This window comes from Hordeum vulgare, chromosome 2H (genome assembly GCF_904849725.1).
Source record: "Hordeum vulgare subsp. vulgare chromosome 2H, MorexV3_pseudomolecules_assembly, whole genome shotgun sequence".
Classification (NCBI taxonomy): domain Eukaryota; kingdom Viridiplantae; phylum Streptophyta; class Magnoliopsida; order Poales; family Poaceae; genus Hordeum; species Hordeum vulgare.
In genome coordinates this window covers 23,888,460-23,909,174 of record NC_058519.1, presented here as the reverse complement: position 1 = coordinate 23,909,174, position 20,715 = coordinate 23,888,460, and the positions used below count along the sequence as shown (strand labels likewise).

At 47.2% G+C, this 20,715-nt stretch overlaps 1 protein-coding gene, 1 long non-coding RNA gene and 1 pseudogene across 3 annotated transcripts; 2 read left to right on the top strand and 1 right to left on the bottom strand.

Annotated features, from left to right (window-relative positions):
* Nucleotides 1-2,873: 2,873 nt before the first annotated feature.
* LOC123424562 lies at nucleotides 2,874-4,221 on the bottom strand. Of its 2 annotated transcripts, XR_006621705.1 has the most exons (3): nucleotides 4,123-4,221; nucleotides 3,231-3,331; nucleotides 2,874-2,999 (listed from the first exon to the last, which is right to left on the bottom strand). It is a non-coding gene; the product is annotated as an uncharacterized LOC123424562 (long non-coding RNA). The 2 variants fall into 2 exon arrangements; XR_006621704.1 differs by having other exon boundaries at nucleotides 2,874-3,331.
* A 554-nt stretch (nucleotides 4,222-4,775) lies between these two features.
* On the top strand, nucleotides 4,776-9,873 carry LOC123424561 (OVARIAN TUMOR DOMAIN-containing deubiquitinating enzyme 1-like). Its single transcript, XM_045108191.1, has 12 exons — nucleotides 4,776-5,000; nucleotides 5,569-5,616; nucleotides 6,154-6,244; nucleotides 6,347-6,507; nucleotides 6,579-6,662; nucleotides 7,263-7,325; nucleotides 7,413-7,496; nucleotides 7,583-7,732; nucleotides 8,337-8,371; nucleotides 8,486-8,541; nucleotides 8,616-8,707; nucleotides 9,082-9,873. The coding sequence occupies exons 1-12, from the start codon at nucleotides 4,776-4,778 to the stop codon at nucleotides 9,412-9,414; spliced, it is 1,422 nt and encodes a 473-aa protein (XP_044964126.1). The 3' UTR covers nucleotides 9,415-9,873.
* Nucleotides 9,874-18,850: 8,977 nt separating this feature from the next.
* LOC123429325 lies at nucleotides 18,851-19,450 on the top strand (annotated as a pseudogene).
* Nucleotides 19,451-20,715: the final 1,265 nt, after the last annotated feature.

The following is a 20,715-nucleotide window of genomic DNA, read 5'->3' as shown; positions in this document are numbered from 1 at the left end:
TACTATTAGACTACCATACACCACTTTGACCCTAATGATGATGCCTTGACATCGATTACAATATGGGTGCTCATAGATTGGCTTGGTTCTTGGTTACAAATTTATTTGTCTTGTAGGGTGGATCCCATACATATGCATGCAAAACAAGTATTTAAAAATGATTTCATTAACCAATGATCTCAGCGGAGTTGTTGGCAAAAGTCTGGGTTAGACTGTAGCCAAAATACAAAAGCCCTAGGCGAATGGTGCCTAAATTTCGCTATAGCATGGCCAACAGAATTACATGATCAATGGCAGAACGGTCACCATGCAAGTACTCCTCACATTATGAGGCAGTACAATACACCATAATCCGCCAAATAAAAATCACCAACATTAAGTGCTTGGATCAACATCTGTGAGTCCAACTCCAGAATATGGGAGAAAAATCTATCAGTCATCTATCCGTTTAGAATCATGCACTTGCATAACAGCCTAATGAAATAAAAGGATTACTTTCCTTGGAACACATACATAATGTAAATTTTGTGTTTCTATTGCAGTAGCTTTTGTACTTTTGAAAGAATTCATAGTGCTATTGGGACTAACACATTTTTTATTTGCTTCATACTCACATAATTTATAAAAAATAATACTATATGTTTCAAATGTAAAGAAATACCTTTTCATGGCCATACTAAAGTTCACATGCTAGCTTTTTATTTTCCTGTAAACTCAGAGCATAATCTCACATAAAGGCACTATAGAACAAAACCTGATGCAAGTTTGTAGTGAACACATAAAAAAATCGTTTCTATCAATTTTTGTTAACCACTAGTAACTTCAATATGATTACTAATTCAACTGCTCAATTTGGAGCTAGATTTGAATTTTCGTAAGGGGGTTGAAAGAACAATGGTATCAATAATGCTATTAAGTTAGGAAAGCAGAACAATATTTATACACTGCTATATTGTTTTAGTTTATTAAAACCCAATAATGCTAATTCATTTTGGTGTAATATTGTTGTGAGAAGTGATCCGCAGTATGGGATATACTTTGTGATGAATATAGGTGTTGTATTAATCCTTCCATGCAAGTGAATTACATATAAAAGCCAAGATAATTTCAATTTAGAATACTCTAATTATCCAAGCATAACAAGAAAACCATATAATAGTTAGTTAAAAACAAAAAAAGGTTGGACTGAATTAATCAAGCACATGTTAAGTTTGGTGTTTCGACAACAAGTCATACACAAAGAGTAAGAAGTGCAGGATCATAGTAGGAATGCTTGAACACTTAACAAAGTAGCAATAGCATGATTTATTAACCATAAATAGTCAGTTCGGCAATCCACCAGCTCTGCGAAATATGGGAGCACACGGAGCAACACTTTGGTGACTCCAAGAAAATGGCATGCAGGCAGCTCCGCTCCAGGTCGAAGAAAGCGCGGAGCTGACTTGTTTGGTGCTGCTCCGGCTGTTTCAGGAGAAGAGCCGCAGAGCAGAGAGCTGTCGAACAGGGTCGAGGAGGCCAAACTTGGACGTTTGGCTAGCCCATTTGTACTACTAACGACCAAGCGTTATCTTTCACTGGTCGTTGATGGAGTAATATCTAGTAGTGAGAGTCCGGATTTTAAGATATGTGGATGCGGGAAGTGAAATATAAGAGGTCGTCTGAATGTATCCACGAACGTGGTGGGACGCGACGGTGGACATATAACGGACCTGATTTGCCGAGTACGACTGTAAAAGCTCTTCATTATGTTTTCAAGCGTCGTCCTAAAGCCCCACCTTGAGAAGGGATGCTATTGCACCCGTAACTAGAGGTAATGACGCAACTATGCGCAATTCTCTATGAACTGCAATAAAATAATAGGGCATCAAGGAAACTATGAAAAATACAATGGAAGCTCTATGCTTCTTGCTAAACATTGCTATCTAAATTGAATTTACGAACCAATGATCACGATGACGAGTGATGATGAGTCGCATCTACTGCAAGCGTGGCTGTTCGATGCGTGCTCGCAACAATGCAGAGCGCGTCTTCATCCTCTTGTTTGTACTGCCCTCTCCACCCACCCGACAATGCTCACTTCCTCGGAGAAGAAAACCCCGATAGCAGCGCCCATCGCTGGATATTGTTCCTCGGTCATAGCAACCCAACCGGAGCCACCGACGACCGCCGCATCGCAGCACCAGGAGCCATCCAGCTGCTGCTAAAAAAATGGCAACGCTGACTGCGTCGAAAAAGCTTCAACGCAACGGCTTCCATGGCAGCACAGCGTGACGATCCATTGCAGCCCCGATACCGCTCCATTGCAATCCCGACGACGCTCCATTGCAACCCGTGAGGAGCTTCAATGACCCCATGCACGTTTCATTGCAACTCTGACATCCTTTAATGTAGATCTGACGCGCTTCATTGTAGCTTTGGCGGAGCTCAACAACCCTGTGCGATGCTCCATTGCAGCCTCTGGAAGTGCTCCATTGCAGCCCGTGCACTTCATTGCAGCCCGACACCAATGCGCTCGGGCCATCGCCGCTGCTCCAAGGAGAAGAAAATAGAGAGAAGGGACACTTTGTTGGTACGGATGAGAATAAGGTGCGAGAAGAAGAGGCAATTTGATGGATAAGTGAAGGGGATCGGGTGATTTGGTGGACAAGAGGAGATGACCCGAGAAAAAGGGATAAGGCATGCATGGACGGTGGATGGTCCCGTTAAGGATACATGACGCGTGACGGACACGTCTTAGATCGCGAGAAATCAGTTGATAGATTTTAATCATTTTTCTTTATACTAGGACAATGCCCGTGCGTTGCTACGGTGGCATGTATATTCTCCCAACTCCCTAATTTGTTTGATGAATAGGTTTCCGAATTCATTCTACCTTGGAAAATGAATGTTGGAAATTTTGATTATGTCATAAAATCCTCACAAAAAAGAGCATTTAGGGCACCCCAACCAATTCCGCGTCCTCATATTACCCCTAGTGTACCCCTACTGAGAACAGCATCCTGAAAAGTTGCCAAAAAAACAATTTAATCTTGAGAGGCTGTTTGGCTTTCCAAATAGCTTTGTTATGAGGATTCAAGGACCAAATAACCTAAGAAATATTAGATTAATATACATCAAAGGATGCAACTTTAATATCACGCTACTGGTTTGTAAGATCAGGAGTCAGCCTTCTTTGAACTGAAAGGGAATAGCAACGTTAACTCCAGAGGCTGGTTCATAACATCCCTTACCTCGAGTTTAGTCATTTATCATGTCCTGTCAAGTCATCCTCAACATCATCAAAAAATCCTACAGCTTGTTGTTGATCATGAGTTGGATTTGTCGCTTTGCCCTGAACAAAACAAGATAAACTATGGTCAGATGACTTGATGGTTCTATTCCTAATAGTGACACTGTTATGATATGCAAATTCAATAGAATAATGAACCAGCATAGATGTAAATTTAATTTTAGATGAACAGGGAGGCAACCTCCCCTGCTCCATTTATCACAAAAAAACGAAATCAATTGATACAAGATCAGCCCAAGGCTGGCAAGATCTGGAACACTTGAAAACTGAAGATGTAAAAGCTAGGACCTACATATTGATTCTTAAGTAAAGTATATTCAGCAAAGGTCACAGGCAATTCTGCTCCTAGGCAAGCAAAAGGATTAACCAAGAAGCAGTTCATCCCCCAAAAATTCTGCTCCTAAATTTCTTTGACAGCTAGCGTTGCCTCAGAAAGGAAGCTCGGGTTCGAAATTTGACACGGTTAGAAAATCATAAAGGCAAAATGCAGTAGTGTGCTCAAAAGATAAGATGTCTCTATTTCACGGAAAACAATCATGCTCTAATAAAGTATCAGTTTCACTAACACAATGGCCCTATTTGCAGGAGCAAAAACAAGAAACATGTTTCAGCCAATTCAACGTTACACGGGTTGTGTTTGCGGTACGGCACCTTTCCAAAGGTCCATTGAAACCTGAACCTCATAACCAGAATCTGGATCAGATTCAGAGGATCAGCTACCAGGTGCATACCGCGAATCCATCGACTACTATTTAGTATGTACAGACTAAGAAAGCATCAAAGATCAGCGTATTTCAGTCTCATCGCAACCACTTCATCCTTCATCGCCTGACAGTATTTTTCTGCAGCTTCTACTTCCTTCTCCAGGCTGGCCAGGTCGATTCCATCGCTCGACTCATCACGCACAGAGGCACTATGAACTTGCTTCATACAGTCAAAAATAATTCCGCCATCTAGACAGCAACTAAAGATACAACGGTGATTGATTTGACAGACCTGAGACCGAGTGCCGGCATCCTACTAATGAGAGAGCACAGCGCCATCTAGCCATTGAGGGAGCTCGAGATGCGGCGGATCCTGCTGGATAGGGGCGGAGGAACCGTCGTGTTCTCGTGCGGATAGGATAGATGGGAACGTTTTTTAACTCACAAAAGGACCGCGGGTTGAATAGCCATTTTTTTGCAAAACTGCCGACGACGTACGACAGAAGCGATCCGTGGTTTATTATTAGGGGAGATTTTCATCAGATAAGTTCGACCGGATCAACACGTAAATTTATCACACGGAAAATATTGTAGTGCGCAAGTTTAAACAGATATTTGTCCTTGAAAGGTAAAAACGCCCTCGGGACAACACGGGCAGTATAAATATACGTATCAGTCGGGTCCCTGGACAGGAGCGATACACAAATTCCGCACGAGACAAGGGAAGAAGCGAGAAAATTCCGAGGGTTCGCTGAAGAAAGGGCAATTCCGAGGGGAAGAAAATGAAGTTCAAGATAAAACTCAAGAACCCACTGCGCGGGGCATCTGCCGCGTCTTCCCGCGGCGGCGGCGGCGGCGACGGCGACGGAGCTACACCGCCGACGTCGCCACGGCTCCCGGTCGCACCGCCGCCCGCGTCGCCCTCTCTCGACGCTTGGGCGCCTCCCACCTCGGCGCCCCCGCTTCAGACGCCGGGACCCTCGCCGCGTCCCGCCGGCAAGGATACGGTGAGTTCCCAGTACCTTGGGTGATGATTGCTCTTGCTCGGCGATCTTTTCTCCAAAATCTCGCTCGTATTGTGAGATTTGGCGCGTCTGGGTCTTCTTTATGCCGTTCTTGGCCTGTTTCTTGTGCCCAGCTGGTGGGGATTTAGAGTTCTTGGCTGTAGGATCTCGGGCGCGGTGGCCTGTTCATGGGGGGATGACTTCTTGGCTGTAGCATCGAGCGCGGTTCTTTGAATTCTTGGATGGATTGTTGCATAATCGCGGACCCTTCTGCGTGTTCGTCCTGCCTCATGTGGTTTCCGAATTCCTTGCCGTTGCCGAGGGGAAAAAATGGTCGGATTTTCTAATTCACCCAAAATTGTGTGCTGACAGTTCTTCTTGGTATAATCAGTTGACTTGGTAACGGACGGTAACCTATATTCATTCATGGCAAGATAACCTAAGGATTTCGTCATGTAGTCCGGACGGCATCTTGTGGTTTTCGCTGAACATTTTTCTTGTTTCCCTGTTCACCCCATTTGTGCTGGAGCTGGAAAGAACTTTTTACAAGTAATTCTCTGCCATTTTGCAGGATGAAGGACCGGACGATGAGGATTGGCAGGAGGTGGAAGATGATGAGGTGAAAATTTGTGTTCCCTTGCTGCTAGTTCACTTGAGTTGTCTGTCCAATTGTTCTGAACCTAGAGGATTGAAGGATGCGGTGAGTCCTCATCGTCCCCTAGCATCTTTGGTGGCGATTGCTCGGCCATCTTTCCGCAAGAATCTGGCTCCGCTGGTGAAATTTGGTCCACCCAGTTTCTTGGCCTGAGGAAATTTGGTCTTCTTTATGTCGTTCTTGGCCTGTTTCTTGCGCCCAGTTTGTGGGGGATATGAGTTCTTGGCTGCCGGATCGGGCGTGGTGGACAGTTCATGTGGGCATGTACAATCGTCAGCGGTAGTAGATTCTTCGAATAGATTGGTTTGATACCCGCGGACCCTTCTGCAAGTTCTTGCAGTTCCTGGGGCCAATTATACCCAAAATTGTGTTCTGTTAGTTCTTGGTACCTAAGAAGGATGCTCTGGTTTTTGATGCAAAGTATTTTTGTTGCTTCCCTGTTCACTCCATTTGTGCTGGAAAGTGCCTTTTTTTTACAAGGAATGCTCTACCATTTTCCAGGTGGAGCTGGAAGAAGGGGAGATAGAAGATGATGCTGATCCAGGGGAGGAAGAAGAGGATGATCAGGATTCCCAAGGAGGATCACTTCCTGGTAAATTCCTTCTCTATACACTATACTGTTCATGAGTGATCGAGGAAACATCCCAGAGATGATATCATTTCACGCTACTGACTTCTTCTCTCGACTGCTCAGAACTTCCACTCGGCACAGAAGATTATCCACAAACCTTGAGCCAGTTGCTGGTTGGGGAAACGTACCCCGATGCTTATCTGAAAATGGAATTCAAACCACCAATCAACGATCGTGTCGTCACTGGTGGTTTGCGGTGTCCAGATGCTTATTTAGGACGTCCGGTGAGAATTCTGTACCTCAGAGTTCTCAAGCTCTGTCTTCAACCATGACGTGAATGCACTATATAATGCAGTTGCTGCATGGGGAAACGTACCTCAAACCACCAAAGGACCAATTCCGGTGTTCAGATGCTCTTCCGACAGTGTTAGGACATGTGGTGAGAATTCTGTACCTCGGAGTTTTTAGGCTCTTCAACCATCAAGTGAATGCACTATATAACGCAGTACATTCTCTTTCTTGTGCTCGGTTAAATTTCAGACCTTCTGAGTGTACCTCACCTCCCAAATGTCCTATTACCATAGGCTATCACAAGACGTTCATTTTTTTTATCCAATTGGTTATCACACGATATTTGGAGTTCAATTCCTCAAACATTTCCAGTAAGCTTGCACATTTGAAAGTACTCTGATGTTGGAAGATGATATGTGTGTGTGTTTATTCCTTCAGTATAGAATTTCTTAGATGTTGTGTTGAACATTGCACATTGGAAAGTACGCTGATGTCGGAAGATGTTAAATGAATATATCACTGTGAATTGTAATCAATATTTTGTGCCTTATGATTTCTGCTTTTTTTGAAACAAAAGTCCTCTTACCATGAAGTCGTCAGTTTTTTTCCATGTGTGAACCCTAAAAACATTTTTGCTTTATCAGCATTACTATTCAAATCCATGCTCAAGTTAGATGAATGTTACATATCATCCATCATACCTTCAAATGCTAAGTACCCTTTGTGATTGTTATTCTCGGTATTGTAGGAACAACTCTCGGAATTGGTTCGTGAATCTCCAGATAACTTCATCATCCAGGAAAAGACGAAGGTTTGTCTTCCCTCGACTAATTTCATGCTAGAAGCATTGTCAGGATTTAGTTTATTGCGCATATCTGAAAATCCTCTTCTTATATAGATTCTCAGTAAGCATTATGTGCGCTTCAGAAGAACTCTGCAAGATGGCAGCTGTTTTTACAGAGCTTTTATGTTCTCCTACATGGTAACTATTTCATTTTACTTACTCATGATGATGATATTCCTTTCTTGATTTGCATGGAAATGTAATACAAATAGGCTTGTCTACAGGAGATCCTTCGACACATGCAAGATAAACAAGATGAGGTTACTCGTCTTATCGAATGTTTGGATCTCTCTAAAGATAGATTCTCTCGTCTTAGGTGGCACAAAGCAGACTTCTCAATAGATCCTGAAAAATACTTCTCAAGAGTTGTTTCTGTAAGTACTGTACTTGCTTACAAAAGCATAAACATTTTTCCCCTTATCTCCTTGCCCATTTACATACAAAGTAATTATGCAGGCCATATATAATTGCTAACAATAGTATGTATCTCTTGTCGTGCCTGAATTGTTCTGAAAAATAACTGAACTCATGCTGCCTCGTCAGACCGCGAACCTTCAACCAGCTCCTAAAAATTAATAGACTGAACAATGCCTTGAAGAAAATAACAAATGGATAAGATGATGCAGAGTGCAGGACCACTACATGGGTAGGCCACTAGGATATTTCATTCTTTCATGGTTGTATAACATTTTCAGTTTGTCATGTTTTATGTTGTTGTTGATGATTGTAGTTTTGATTTCAAATTTTCGCTTCATTGTCGGCACTATCTAACAGCTATAAGTGCTTGCTGCGAACACCAAATTCAGTATGATCATAATTGAGCATCACGTATCAATCAGCATGATCTTTGGCTGGGTTTATATGATGTTGTTTCGCCATTACTGTGGGAAGAGGGATGGACTCCTCTAGCACTTTGACATTCTCTTCATGATATAGCTTAAATTACATACATAACATAGTTTCTGCATGTTGTTTCAGGAGCTCGAGGAGGTTCTCAACGTCATTGCAGCAGGGTATGTGTATGTTTCAACCTGATATTAATAGAAATGTCTTAATGATATGTTTAAGATACCCTTATTTCGTGTTTTATATTTTTGTTTACAAACACGTTAATTTCTCTTTTGTAGCTGTACTTCTGAATGGCTGTACCAGAGAAGCCTGCAGGAGTCCTTTTCAGGCAGGGGTAAGGATATCAATCCTTGTTTTGGACGTGTTGTTTGTCTACTTGTTCTGTACATAACATGTTGTTTTCGCCAGTTATACCTCTCCTCAGGTTGCTTACTGAGACTGAAATCCGTACAGAGAAGTTCTACAGGCAATATATCCCTGAAAATCTGAGTGTCCGCGAGGTGGAATTTCTGCTCCCTCGTACTTTCCTCGGATATCATTCTCGATATACTACAGATGGATTATCTTGCCCTCTTTGTCTTTGAGACCTTGCATAAATAATTACCTTAATTTCTCTCTGGATAAACATTTAAACTCAGAAATAAAGTTTGCCACTAGTTAATTTATGTGATTTAGACGGTAATAAAGATAACCAATACTACTCCCTCCGTCCGGAAATACTTGTCGGAAGAATGGATGTATCTAGATGTATTTTAGTTCTAGATACATCCATTTTAATCAATTTTTACGACAAGTAATTCCGGACGGAGGGAGTACTTGTTACCACTGACAGATTACACTCGCCATTATTCCACATTTATGGTTGTGATGACAGTTCTGTAGGAAAGCGGTGCAATCCCTGGATGCTGAAGCTAGCACTATACAAATGAGGGCTTTAACATTCGCACTTGGCATACCGTTGCGTGTTGAAGTTGTGGACAACAGCTTGTCGGATCAAGGTGTGTTAGTGAAGCGCCTCGATTTCTTCCGTGGGACAGATTGGGACAAGGGCCCTCTCCGTTTGACTCGGGGCTACCTTTCTTCGCGCACAGCTCCTATACAGCTGAAGCAGGGAAGCTACGATGCCGACCTGCTATCTCCTGATGGCACACCCATGCTGACCTTGCTGTGTAGGCGTGGTCACTGTGACATTCTTTACCGCAAGTGAACAAAGTATGTGAGTTCGCTCGCTCGCTCGACAAAAACTACGTCCGGGATGATTATATGGAAACCTAGTAATCGTCTTGTATAGTGCGGGTGGCCGTTTGTCGGTCTGCTCCCTAACAACCTGTGAGTGAGTACTTCTGCTACAAGGTTTACCCTGAATGACATGCCATGCTCTGCTCCTTTATTTTCTTGTTCTTGCTGATGCTGTTGTTAGTTACACCTGTATTTGGAAGGAAGCTACAGAATGGAAGATATGATAGGCACGTATGAAGAATTGTCGGGATACTGTTTTTTGCAAAGATTTGCAACATCAAACCTGGCTTATATCAGATTCCGTGACTTGTGTACTTTATTTTTTAACAAGCAATTTTGATATGAGCTTGACTTGCTAATGTGAAGTCAAGAACTTCTTTGAAACCAAACCTGGCTTATATCAGATGAATAGATCATCGACTGTAAATCTTCTGTAATCTTTAATTTTATTTTTCTTCACTGGGTTCTTACCTGTTCACAAAGAAGCGAGAGTGCATACCAAAATCTTTGTTTCAGTTTGTGGCAGAGGGGAGGATGTAGTTAAGTATGTAAAAAGTTTCATCAGGTAATTCGGCTGTTTGTGTGCTACATAAAAAAGATAAAAATCTTGCCAAATACAACAAAAATAAGGTCCATTTTAATCTGTGTATTTGTTTTTTTTTTGTATACGCTACATAAGAGCATAAATATTAGTGAAAATTTATACGCGTGTATTATGAATATGTACCTATGTATATACTTTTTTCAGATTTTTTAGTGTGTGGAAATAGTATTTTGGCAAATAAATAAATAAAGGGCTCACTGGAGCCTGGGAGCTGCAATGCTTTAGCGATGACTGATGCAGTATGGTGCCAATCCTAGTTACTTTGAAATATTGAAACTTGCACTTGCAGTGAAAACTTAAAGGCTACTTATATGTAAACTTAGTGAAGTGAACCATTGTTATTAATCAGACCACATTTGTTAATAGCCCGGTTTCTTCTCATTTAAAATAGCCTTATTGATATCTTGATGGTTTTCCAAGATGATTTTCAATCGGAACCATGCAAGTGCCATGTAAAATGGTTTTCAATCGGAACTGAAGCCATCTATTGGCACTAACAGCAAAAATAAAATAAACTCAACCAACAGGCGCTAACATGTGTTGGCAAACTGAGACAACCAAATAATCTGGCAATCGTAAGTTAAAATCATGCTACCTGAGTAATCCCAGGACATATAAGATCCAAATATCGATAATAACATACTGAGTATATAAGTTAAAAATTAGACCAATATAGTGTATCAGTAAACCTTGAGCGCTACATAAGTAACCCATCAGTTCATCCACAAAACACAACCACAAGCAAACGGAAAGGAAAAATCCAGAGCTGCTCAGCCATACTTCCCAACACCAAGCTACTCCCTTTTTAATTTGTACAGAAAGATCGATGACATATGCTATTCGAAGGGCATACATCCGTTGCTGCCCGGCCATATTATAATTAGCTGCACTATGATGTGTCCTAGTTTGGTCACAAAAAGGGATCGGGTTGCGCAAAAGCCCAAGTCTTGTTTCATTTTTATTTATTTTTTAGAAAAGAAGGGTTGCCTCCGGCCTCTGCATCAACACGATGTATTTCTGTTTCCAGAGTAGGATCCGCGGCTCAAATTAAAGCCATGAAACAAGTAGCTGGCAAATCAAAATTGGAACTAGCTCAATTCACAGAGTTACAAGCCTTTGCACAATTCGCCTCTGTGCTCTCGATAAAACAAGTCAGCTCTTCGGGAATGTGCCATTTTGGGAATTCCTACTATTTCTTTAGTCGATACAAATTGTGACCCGGATCTCGCGAATATATCGATTCCAGCCAACGATGACACTATGACTTCAATTCGATTGATTCTTAACAAATTAGTATTTTCAATTTGTGAGGGCCGTTCTCTCTATATAAGAAATCGTTGATTAAGAATATATAGTGAATTCTTGGACAACCGCGTAGATTTATGGAATCACTTACTATATCTTCTTTTTTTTGCATAGAATTTGTTTTGCATAGAAAAAAGAAGGAGAATATTGATATATATTAGAGGGTATTGATATTTATATGTTGTTTTCATTGCAAAATGATGGGTCTCCTTCCATAACTTTCCAATTACGAGTACGAGAATTGAAAGACATAAATATTCTAAATTCTCTACGGCGTCTAGTAGATAGATAGAATATTTTCAGGAACAAGAAAATCAGAAGAATCTTTCTCTCTATTCACTATCATTCCGCGTCTTCGACTTCTATTAGTTTCTTTTCTTCTTTAATGCAATAGCTATAGTTTGATATAAGAATCCATTTCTCAAAGTAATGGAAACCATTCTCATATGAAGGAAATTAATATGTGATTTTCAAAATAGGGGAATCCAAATAAAACCCTTTTTTGGCTCAGTCTATCTGGAATGCTTTTGTATAATAGGAATTAGTTATAAATAGGTATTCCGTTTCATCTAGGAAAAGAACCTAAAAATATTCCTTGACTTGAATAAAATCTGGAGTTGTGTTGTATAAGTGAGCACGAATTTCTTATCATTCAATGAGCATCTTGTATTTCATAAAAATTGGGGGTTATATAGTCCTTACGTAAGGGCCAGCCTATCCAACTTTCAGGCATTAGGATACGTTTAAGGCGCGGATGATTATCATAAGAGATTCCCACCATATCATAAGATTCGCGTTCTTGAAAATCGGCACTTCTCCAAATCCAGAAGACAGACGGAATTCTAGGATTATCCTTTCAGGCGAGTTACAACTCTTTGCTTCTTACTTCTATCAAGCCATAGGGAAAGTCTATGATGAATTTGGAAAACTCATCTCACTCTTACTCTATGGCTCGGACTTAATGGGGGAAGAAAACATCTTCTATAATTTCTTTTTTGTTCAATTCTGGACAAAAAAGAAAAGGAAAAAGGAATTTATAGGGACAGTGTTACCCCCTATATCCCCTAGTTTATATTGTAGGAATAATAAAACAGCCTCTTTATTGCAAAAAATGAGGGTTGCCAAGTCTTGTTTCATAAACTAGGATATATGTATTTTGTAGACCGCCCACCAAAGGCACGCGAGCTCGGATAACACAGGAACAAACCAGCACAAGAAAACCATGGCGGTAGCAGTCATGCACAATGATTTTTGGGGCAAGATCTGATATCATTGTCAATGAGAACCGTGATGGCTGCCGATCCACACGCTGCACTGAAGATCATTGTTCCTGTGACCTATATATTGACAAAAGCAGCTCGGTTTCAGGAGTAAGAAGAATGCACATGACTGGTAAATGATTCTTTGCCTATTAGAATGACAGTTTACAAGTCCACAATGAATGACTTACCCAGCCTCCAAGGAAAAGTATGCTCAAAGCTTGGGCACTTCCGAAGGAACGTTTGACAAGATGTGCATAGAGATCCACAATGGTCACAACCAGGCTCCACATGCATTGCACGGTTGCTGCTACGACGAGGTAGCTGCTCAAAAGAACAACAATAACTTCATCTCTATTAATAAAAGCACGAGAGGGCAGATTCAACTCACAATCTCGACCGTCTAATCATAGAATCAATCTCTACTGTTGAAACAAACTCCCAGGAGGCTTCTACGTGGGACTCCCAGCCGGTGTAGCTCCTGGCTTGGCGGGCAAGCTATACCTGCATGCAGCGGCGCCCACGCCCAGGCATGCAGCCGCGTCTACTCCCTGCATGCAGGACCGGCTCCTTCTACGACGCCTCATCCCGATCGCCAGGGATCTCAACTCCTCGCCCACGCTACTCTCCTGCGAGGACCGGCTCTCTAGCGATCAGTTAGGATAGATAAGTCCTACCGCATGTATATATACTACTGCCTGTTGATTGAATAAAAGCGTGGATCAACATATCTCTCTCTCTCTATACTCTTACATGGTATCAGATACCCTCTGATCTTCTCCTCGCTTCCGCTCTCTGCTGCCAGCATGGCCTCTCCTCGCTCCCCTCACTCCCCTCTCTCCGGCGACCTCAACCCGTTCGCCGTCCTCGAGCCCGCCTCCGCCGCCAGCATCCGCCTCATCCACATCCAGGACCACGTTCCCGTTGTGCTCGACCTCCACACACCATCCTTCTCCACCTGGCGTACCTACTTCTCGTTGACGTTCCGCGAATTCCAGATTCGGGATCACGTCGATGGCTCGGTCGACGCTCGCACCATGCACGACGACGCCAACTGGATGGGGATTGACGCCACCATTATCAAGTGGCTCTACCGCACCATCAGCACCGAGATTCTGTCTCACGTCATCCGCGACGACGACTCGGCTCTCGGCGTCTGGACGTCCATCTGCCAGCTCTTCCTCGACAACCAACTCCAGCGCCAAGTCCTTCTCACCACGGAGTTCTACAGTCTCTCCCAGGAGGGCATGGGGCTCTTCGACTACTGCCTTCGCCTCAAGGTCCTCGCCGACGAGCTCCGCGACGTCGGCGCCCCCGTCTCCGACGCCACCATGCTCACGAACCTCATCCGTGGGCTCGGATCGGACTACGCCAACGCCGCCTCCAACCTCAACCTCCTCACCAAACCGACGTTCGCTCGCGCCGTCAACTATCTGCGCCTCGAGGAACGGCGGATGCGCCAGTCTACCCTACATCGCTCCCAGGCCGCCCTCACCGCGCGCACCACTACTCCGGCGGCGCCTCCCACGGCGTCTCCTACGCCCGGCTCCTCTCCGTCCGGCCACGCTCGCAAGAAGAAGAGGGCCCCTGACGGCCGCCCCCGTGCCGCCGACACCGCTCCTGCCGGGTGCCCTGCTGCGTCTCCTGGACCTGCGCCTGCGCCTTGGTTCGGCGGGGTCAACCCGTGGACTGGGGTAGTCCATGCATGGGCTCTTCCTCCCACCCGTGCCCCGCACCCGGGCATACTGGGCTCACGTCCAGCCAGCCACCAGGCGCTGCTGGCCGCACCCGGCGGCTACCCCTCGCCGCCCCCACCACCTGGTCGCCAGCGCCTCCGACGCATTGGCTCGGTCACTCCGGCGCTCCGTCTGCTTCGCCGGATCCCGCCCTCCTGGCGGCCCTGCACCAGGCCCCCTCGCCGGCCACCTACTCCGGCAACAGCGACTGGTTCATGGACACCGGCGCGTCCTCTCACATGGCTTCCCACCCCGGTATCCTTTCTCACTCTCAACCCTTTCCTACCTCCACCCGCATCGTGGTCGGGGATGGCTCCTCTCTCCCCATCACCCACCGCGGTGCTCTCTCCCTCCCCTCTGACTCTCCTATCAAACTTTATGACGTTCTTGTCTCTCCCCATCTCATTACTAATCTCGTCTCCGTTCGTGCTCTTACTCGCCAAAATTCCGTTTCCGTTGAATTTGACCCCTTTGGTTTCTCCATTAAGGACCTGCAGACCAAGACGGTGCTTCTCCGACGTGATAGCCCCGGCGATCTCTACCCGCTCCGACCGTCGCTCCCCAACCATGCTCCTGTCGCCCTTCTCGCCGGCGTTGACCTCTGGCATGCTCGGCTCGGGCACCCCGGCACCTCCACCATGGATCGCCTTCTTCGTAGTGGCTCCTTTATTTGTAATAAAAGTGCTCCCCACTTTTGTTCTGCTTGTCGCTTGGGCAAGAGCACCCGCCTTCCCTTTTCTTCCTCTACTCATGTCTCTAGTTTTCCCTTTGAATTGTTACACTGTGATGTATGGACCTCTCTGGTCATCAGCAACTCCGGGTTTCAATACTATCTGGTTCTTCTTGATAACTTTTCGCACTTTGTCTGGATGTTCCCCCTTCGCAACAAATCAGACGTGCTTTCTACGCTTACCTCCTTCTTTGCGTTTGTCCGTACACAGTTTTCCCGCCCCATTCTCGGTCTTCAAACCGACAACGGGCGCGAATTCGACAACCATGGTGTGCATTCTCTGCTCTCCGCCCACGGCGCCATATTCCGCCTCACCTGCCCCTATACATCCCAGCAGAATGGGCGCACTGAGCGCGTTCTTCGCACACTCAACGACGCAGTCCGCGCTCTCCTCCTGCACGCTGTCGTTCCCAACCGCTACTGGCCTGAGGCTCTCAACACCGCCACCCACACTCTCAACATCCGCCCCTGCCGCACTCGCGGCAACTTCACTCCCCACCACCTCTTCTTCGGTCACCCTCCCTCCTATGACAACCTCCGGGTCTTCGGCTGCCTCTGCTATCCCAATCTCCTTGCCACCGCCCTGCACAAGCTTGCTCCCCGATCCGTTCCCTGCGTCTTCTTCGGCTACCCTCCCAACACCAAGGGCTTCCGTTGCTTCGACCCGGCTTCTGGGCACGTCTTCATCTCTCGCCATGTGCACTTTGACGAGTCCGTTTTCCGTTTCAGCAGGCTCTCGTTTCGTCCTCGGCGCCTGCACCCTCGTCGCCTGCACCCCGGCGCTCTTCGGTGCTTCTACTCCCAGCACCCCTGGCCGCCCCCGTGCGCGCACATCTCCTCCCGTGTATGCAGCTGCCGCCTCTCCTCGCGTGGCTTCGTCCGCTCCACCGCATGCAGACGCCGCCGCCTCGACCCCGCCTGTGGCGTCTCCATCGACAGCTGGTGGCGCGGCCCAGTCTACTCCACCCTCTGGGTCGCCCGCTTCGGCCGCCACTCCCTCCACTACGGCTCCAGCGCCGGCGGCCTCTTCCTCACCTTCTCCAGGGGCGGTCGCCCCGCCCCCTGCACCGATAGGCGTTGTCACCCGCGCCCGCGCCGGGGTTCGTCGTCCCAGCCAGCGATACTCCTCCGTCGAGTACGTCTGCGCCGCCACCACCACCCCTCCTTCGCCGGTTCCTCCGTCCGTCCACTCGGCGCTCCGGGACCCCCACTGGCGCGCCGCCATGCAGGAGGAATACGATGCACTTCTCCGGAACCGCACCTGGCAGCTCGTTCCACGCCCGCCTCGTGCCCACATCATCAGCGGTCGGTGGGTTTTTCGACATAAGCTTCGCCCCGACGGCTCTCTGGACCGCTACAAGGCTCGCTGGGTCGTCCGGGGCTTTCGACAACGTGCGGGGCTCGACTTCACCGACACCTTCGCCCCCGTTGTGAAACCCGGCACGATTCGCTGCGTCCTCCAACTCGCCGTCTCGCGCCGGTGGGTCGTCCACCAGCTTGACGTCTCCAACGCGTTTCTCCATGGACACCTGACGGAGCAGGTGTTTTGTCAGCAGCCGGCCGGCTTCGTCGACTCCGCCCGCCCTGACGATGTCTGCCTGCTCTCTCGCTCCCTCTACGGGCTCAAACAGGCCCCTCGCGCCTGGTACCAACGCATCGCCGCGTTCCTGGTCGGCATCGGCTTCGTCATCGCCAGGTCCGACACGTCGCTGTTCGTCTACCGCCGCGGCGACGCCATGGCTTACCTCTTGTTGTACGTCGACGACATCGTCCTCACCGCCTCCACCGATGCTCTCCTTAGTCATCTCGTCGGGCTCCTTCAGCGCGAGTTTGCTTTGAAAGATCTCGGGCCTCTCCACTACTTCCTTGGCGTGGAGGTCGCGCGCCGCTCCGACGGCTTTTTCCTGTGCCAGCGGAAATATGCTCTCGAGCTCCTGGAGCGCGCTGGCATGTCCGACTACAAGCCGGCGTCTACACCCATCGACACCACCGGCAAGGTCTCCGGGCAGGCCGGCGTGCCCTTCTCCGACGCCTCCTTTTATCGCAGCATCGTCGGCGCTCTCCAATACTTGACGCTGACCCGTCCGGACCTTCAGTATGCCGTCCAGCAGGTCTGTCTTCATATGCATGCCCCGCGCGACGTGCACTGGACCTTGGTGAAGCGGATCCTTCGCTATATCCGTGGCTCCCCTTCGCTCGGCCTCACTCTCACCGCCTCCTCGTCGCTCGACCTCGTGGCCTACTCTGACGCTGACTGGGCCGGCTGCCCGGACACTCGTCGCTCTACCTCCGGCTACTGCATCTACATGGGGCCTTCGTTGGTATCGTGGTCGTCTAAACGACAACCCACGGTGTCTCGCTCTAGCGCGGAGGCCGAATATCGCGCCGTCGCCAATGCCGTCGCCGAGTGCTCCTGGCTCCGACAACTCCTCACCGAGCTCCACTGTGGTGTCGCCAAAGCAACGGTGGTCTACTGCGACAATGCCTCGGCGGTGTACCTCTCCGCCAACCCTGTTCATCATCGTCGCACCAAGCACATCGAGCTCGACATCCACTTCGTCCGCGAGAAGGTGGCACTCGGGCATGTTCGCGTTCTTCATGTTCCGACGGCGCAACAGTTCGCCGACATTATGACCAAGGGCCTTCCACCGACGGTGTTCCGGGAGTTTCGCTCCAGTCTCTGCATCTCCGACGGCGAGGCATCGACTGCGGGGGGGGGGGGGGGGGTGTTGAAACAAACTCCCAGGAGGCTTCTATGTGGGACTCCCAGCCGGTGTAGCTCCTGCCTTGGCGGACAAGCTATACCTGCATGCAGCGGCGCCCACGCCCAGGCATGCAGCCGCGTCTACTCCCTGCATGCAGGATCGGCTCATTCCACGACGCCTCACCCCGATCGCCAGGGATCTCAACTCCTCGCCCATGCTACTCTCCTGCGAGGACCGGCTCTCTAGCGATCAGTTAGGATAGATAAGTCCTACCGCATGTATATATACTACTGCCTGTTGATTGAATAAAAGCGTGGATCAACATATCTCTCTCTCTACTCTTACATCTACTAATAAAAGCACGAGAGAGAGAGAGGGCAGATTCAACTCACAATCTCGGCCGTCTAATCATAGAATCAATCTCTACTAATAAAAGCACGAGAGAGAGAGGGCAGATCCAACTCACAATCTCGGCCGTCTAATCATAGAATCAATGGCCTAAACATCTTGGTTAACGAAATCTTTACCTAATAATAAAGAGACTATCGCTTCTGTCGGAAAACCCGCCGAGTCATTTTTACAAAAAAGCCCTCCTCTTTTCTGGTAATGGAACCCACACTCTATTTTTAAGTTAAAAAACGTTTTGGTTTTTACATAAAACACCCCGGACAATCACCACCGGTCACCACTGCCGCTTAATTAAATTGGTTCCCACTCGTGGCTGACGTTGGCGAATCCTTTCACACCGGCAGCGGCTTCCGACGAGGAGGCGAGGGAGCTCGGGCGAGGGGGAGGTGGCGCACGTACGCCAGGAGGAGGGGTCGAGGAGGCGCAGGAGGTGCCTGCCGGTGGCCTTGACTTTTTGGCTGCAGATCGAGCGGCGGCGCTCCCGATCTGATTTGGAGCAGGACGGAGCACATGAACGGTGCGGGCGGCACGCTTCCTGGATAGAGGGGGAGTAGGAGGTGCTCGACGACGACCTCACTGTCGCAGTCAAGGTGCTCGACCTCGCCACCGCCAGCCTCGCCCTCGCCCTCGCGGCCGGCGAGCGGCTCCAGGTCCGACATGTGGAGGGTGCAGCGGCAGCTCGAGCTGCTCGCCCGGGTGAGGCATCTCGCTGTATACTCAAGTTTATACTCAAGGCCTCAAGGCCTACGTTCGCGACGCCGACCGGCTCTCGCTGGTCTACGACTTCGTGCCCGGGGGCAGCCTCGAGGACAGGGTGAGGTCGCAGCAGGTGAGCCTCAGCTGGGACACCAGGAACAGGATTGCGGCCGGGGTGGCCAAGGGACTGCGCCACCTGCACTTCGAGTGCAACCCCAGGATACTGCATTGCAACCTCAAGCCGTCCAATGTGATGCTGGAGGAAGGCTTCGAACCGGTGCTGGCGGATTGCGGCGTTGCGAGGCTGATCGATTCGGGTTCGGCTGATCCAGAGTCGTCGAGCAGCCTCTACGCCGCTCCAGAGTGCTACCAAAGTAGCAGGTAAAAATTTATATGTTGTCTTTTTTAAGTTTTCAGTGCTCAATTCAGTTAAATCTATTAGCTTGCAGATTGCAGTGTGCCTACTATTTCTCAAATTGACAATGTGCTTTGTGTGTCTGTTCATTCTAAATTATAATGAGGGGAAATTGAACCTAGGCTATTGCATCATTATCACTGTAAGGAAGGTAGCTCTGAATAAAACTTGTGTAGAATTGAGGTGTTTGTTGTTCAATTTTGTGTTTTTTAGCGTTGACATGTTCACATGTTGTATACTCAAGTTTATACTAGATATGATGCAAACAAGTCAAGGTATTTCAGATAGCTAGAAATCTATGATGTGTGATGTCTGCTATTGGCACTCAATAGCTTAAACTTTAAGCTATAAATCATATAGTAACCCATACTTGTATATCTGGCAGCTAACATGTGTAAATTGTGTAGTGATAATATCGTGTCATTTTCTTATTTAAAACATAAGCATGGCAACATTATATACTACCAAAACAAGTGTTTGACATTTCAGCTTGCATCCGTAGTTTCATTTGATTTGTGTCCCCAGTTAACAGTGCGCAATCATTGGCTATCAAAAACTGTTGTCTATTTCCTTTCATAGTCTCATTAGACTCTTCTGAATTTGGTTTTCTAAGTTATCTGACTGTGTTGACGATAAGTGGACTTCACTGCCATGCCATTTGGATCTAATCAGTGAAATGAGTAAGAGAGAAGGTATAAAGCGCATTTATAAAGAATACCCAGCTTTTGCTTTTTGTAACTGGAGAATCTTTTACTTTGTTAGGGAACCTGCATCTAACCTTTTTGAATTACCTTTGATCGTTACACTTTCCATATATTCCCGCATGAGCACATACAGTTGTTGGCCCACCCCCTGTTCTATTAAATATATCAATATATTTCATTCTAGCCTCTTGTATAATGTATATCAATCAGAGAATAGATGCTTTGCGGATTGGTGTTCTATATTTTTATCTTTACCGAATAATAAAGAGACTATTGCTTCTGTCGAAAAACCCGTCGAGTCGTTTTTACAAAAAGGCCCTTTTCTTTTCTGGTAATGGAACCCGCACTCTATTTTTAAGTTAAAAACGTTTCGGTTTTTACATAAAACACCCCGGACAATCACCACCGGTCACACTGCCGCTTAATTAAATTGGTTCACCACTCGTGGCTGACATTGGCGAATCCTTTCACGCTGTCAGCGGCTTCCGACGAGGAGGGGAGGGAGCTCGGGCGAGGGCGAGGTGGCGCACGTACGCCAGGAGGAGGGGTCGAGGAGGCGCAGGAGGTGCCTGCCGGTGGCCTTGTCTTTTTGGCTGCAGATCTAACGGCGGCGCTCCCGATTTGATTTGGAGCAGGACGGAGCACATGAACGGTGCGGACAGCACGCTTCCTGGACAAGAGGGGGAGTAGGAGGTGAGGAGCGGAAG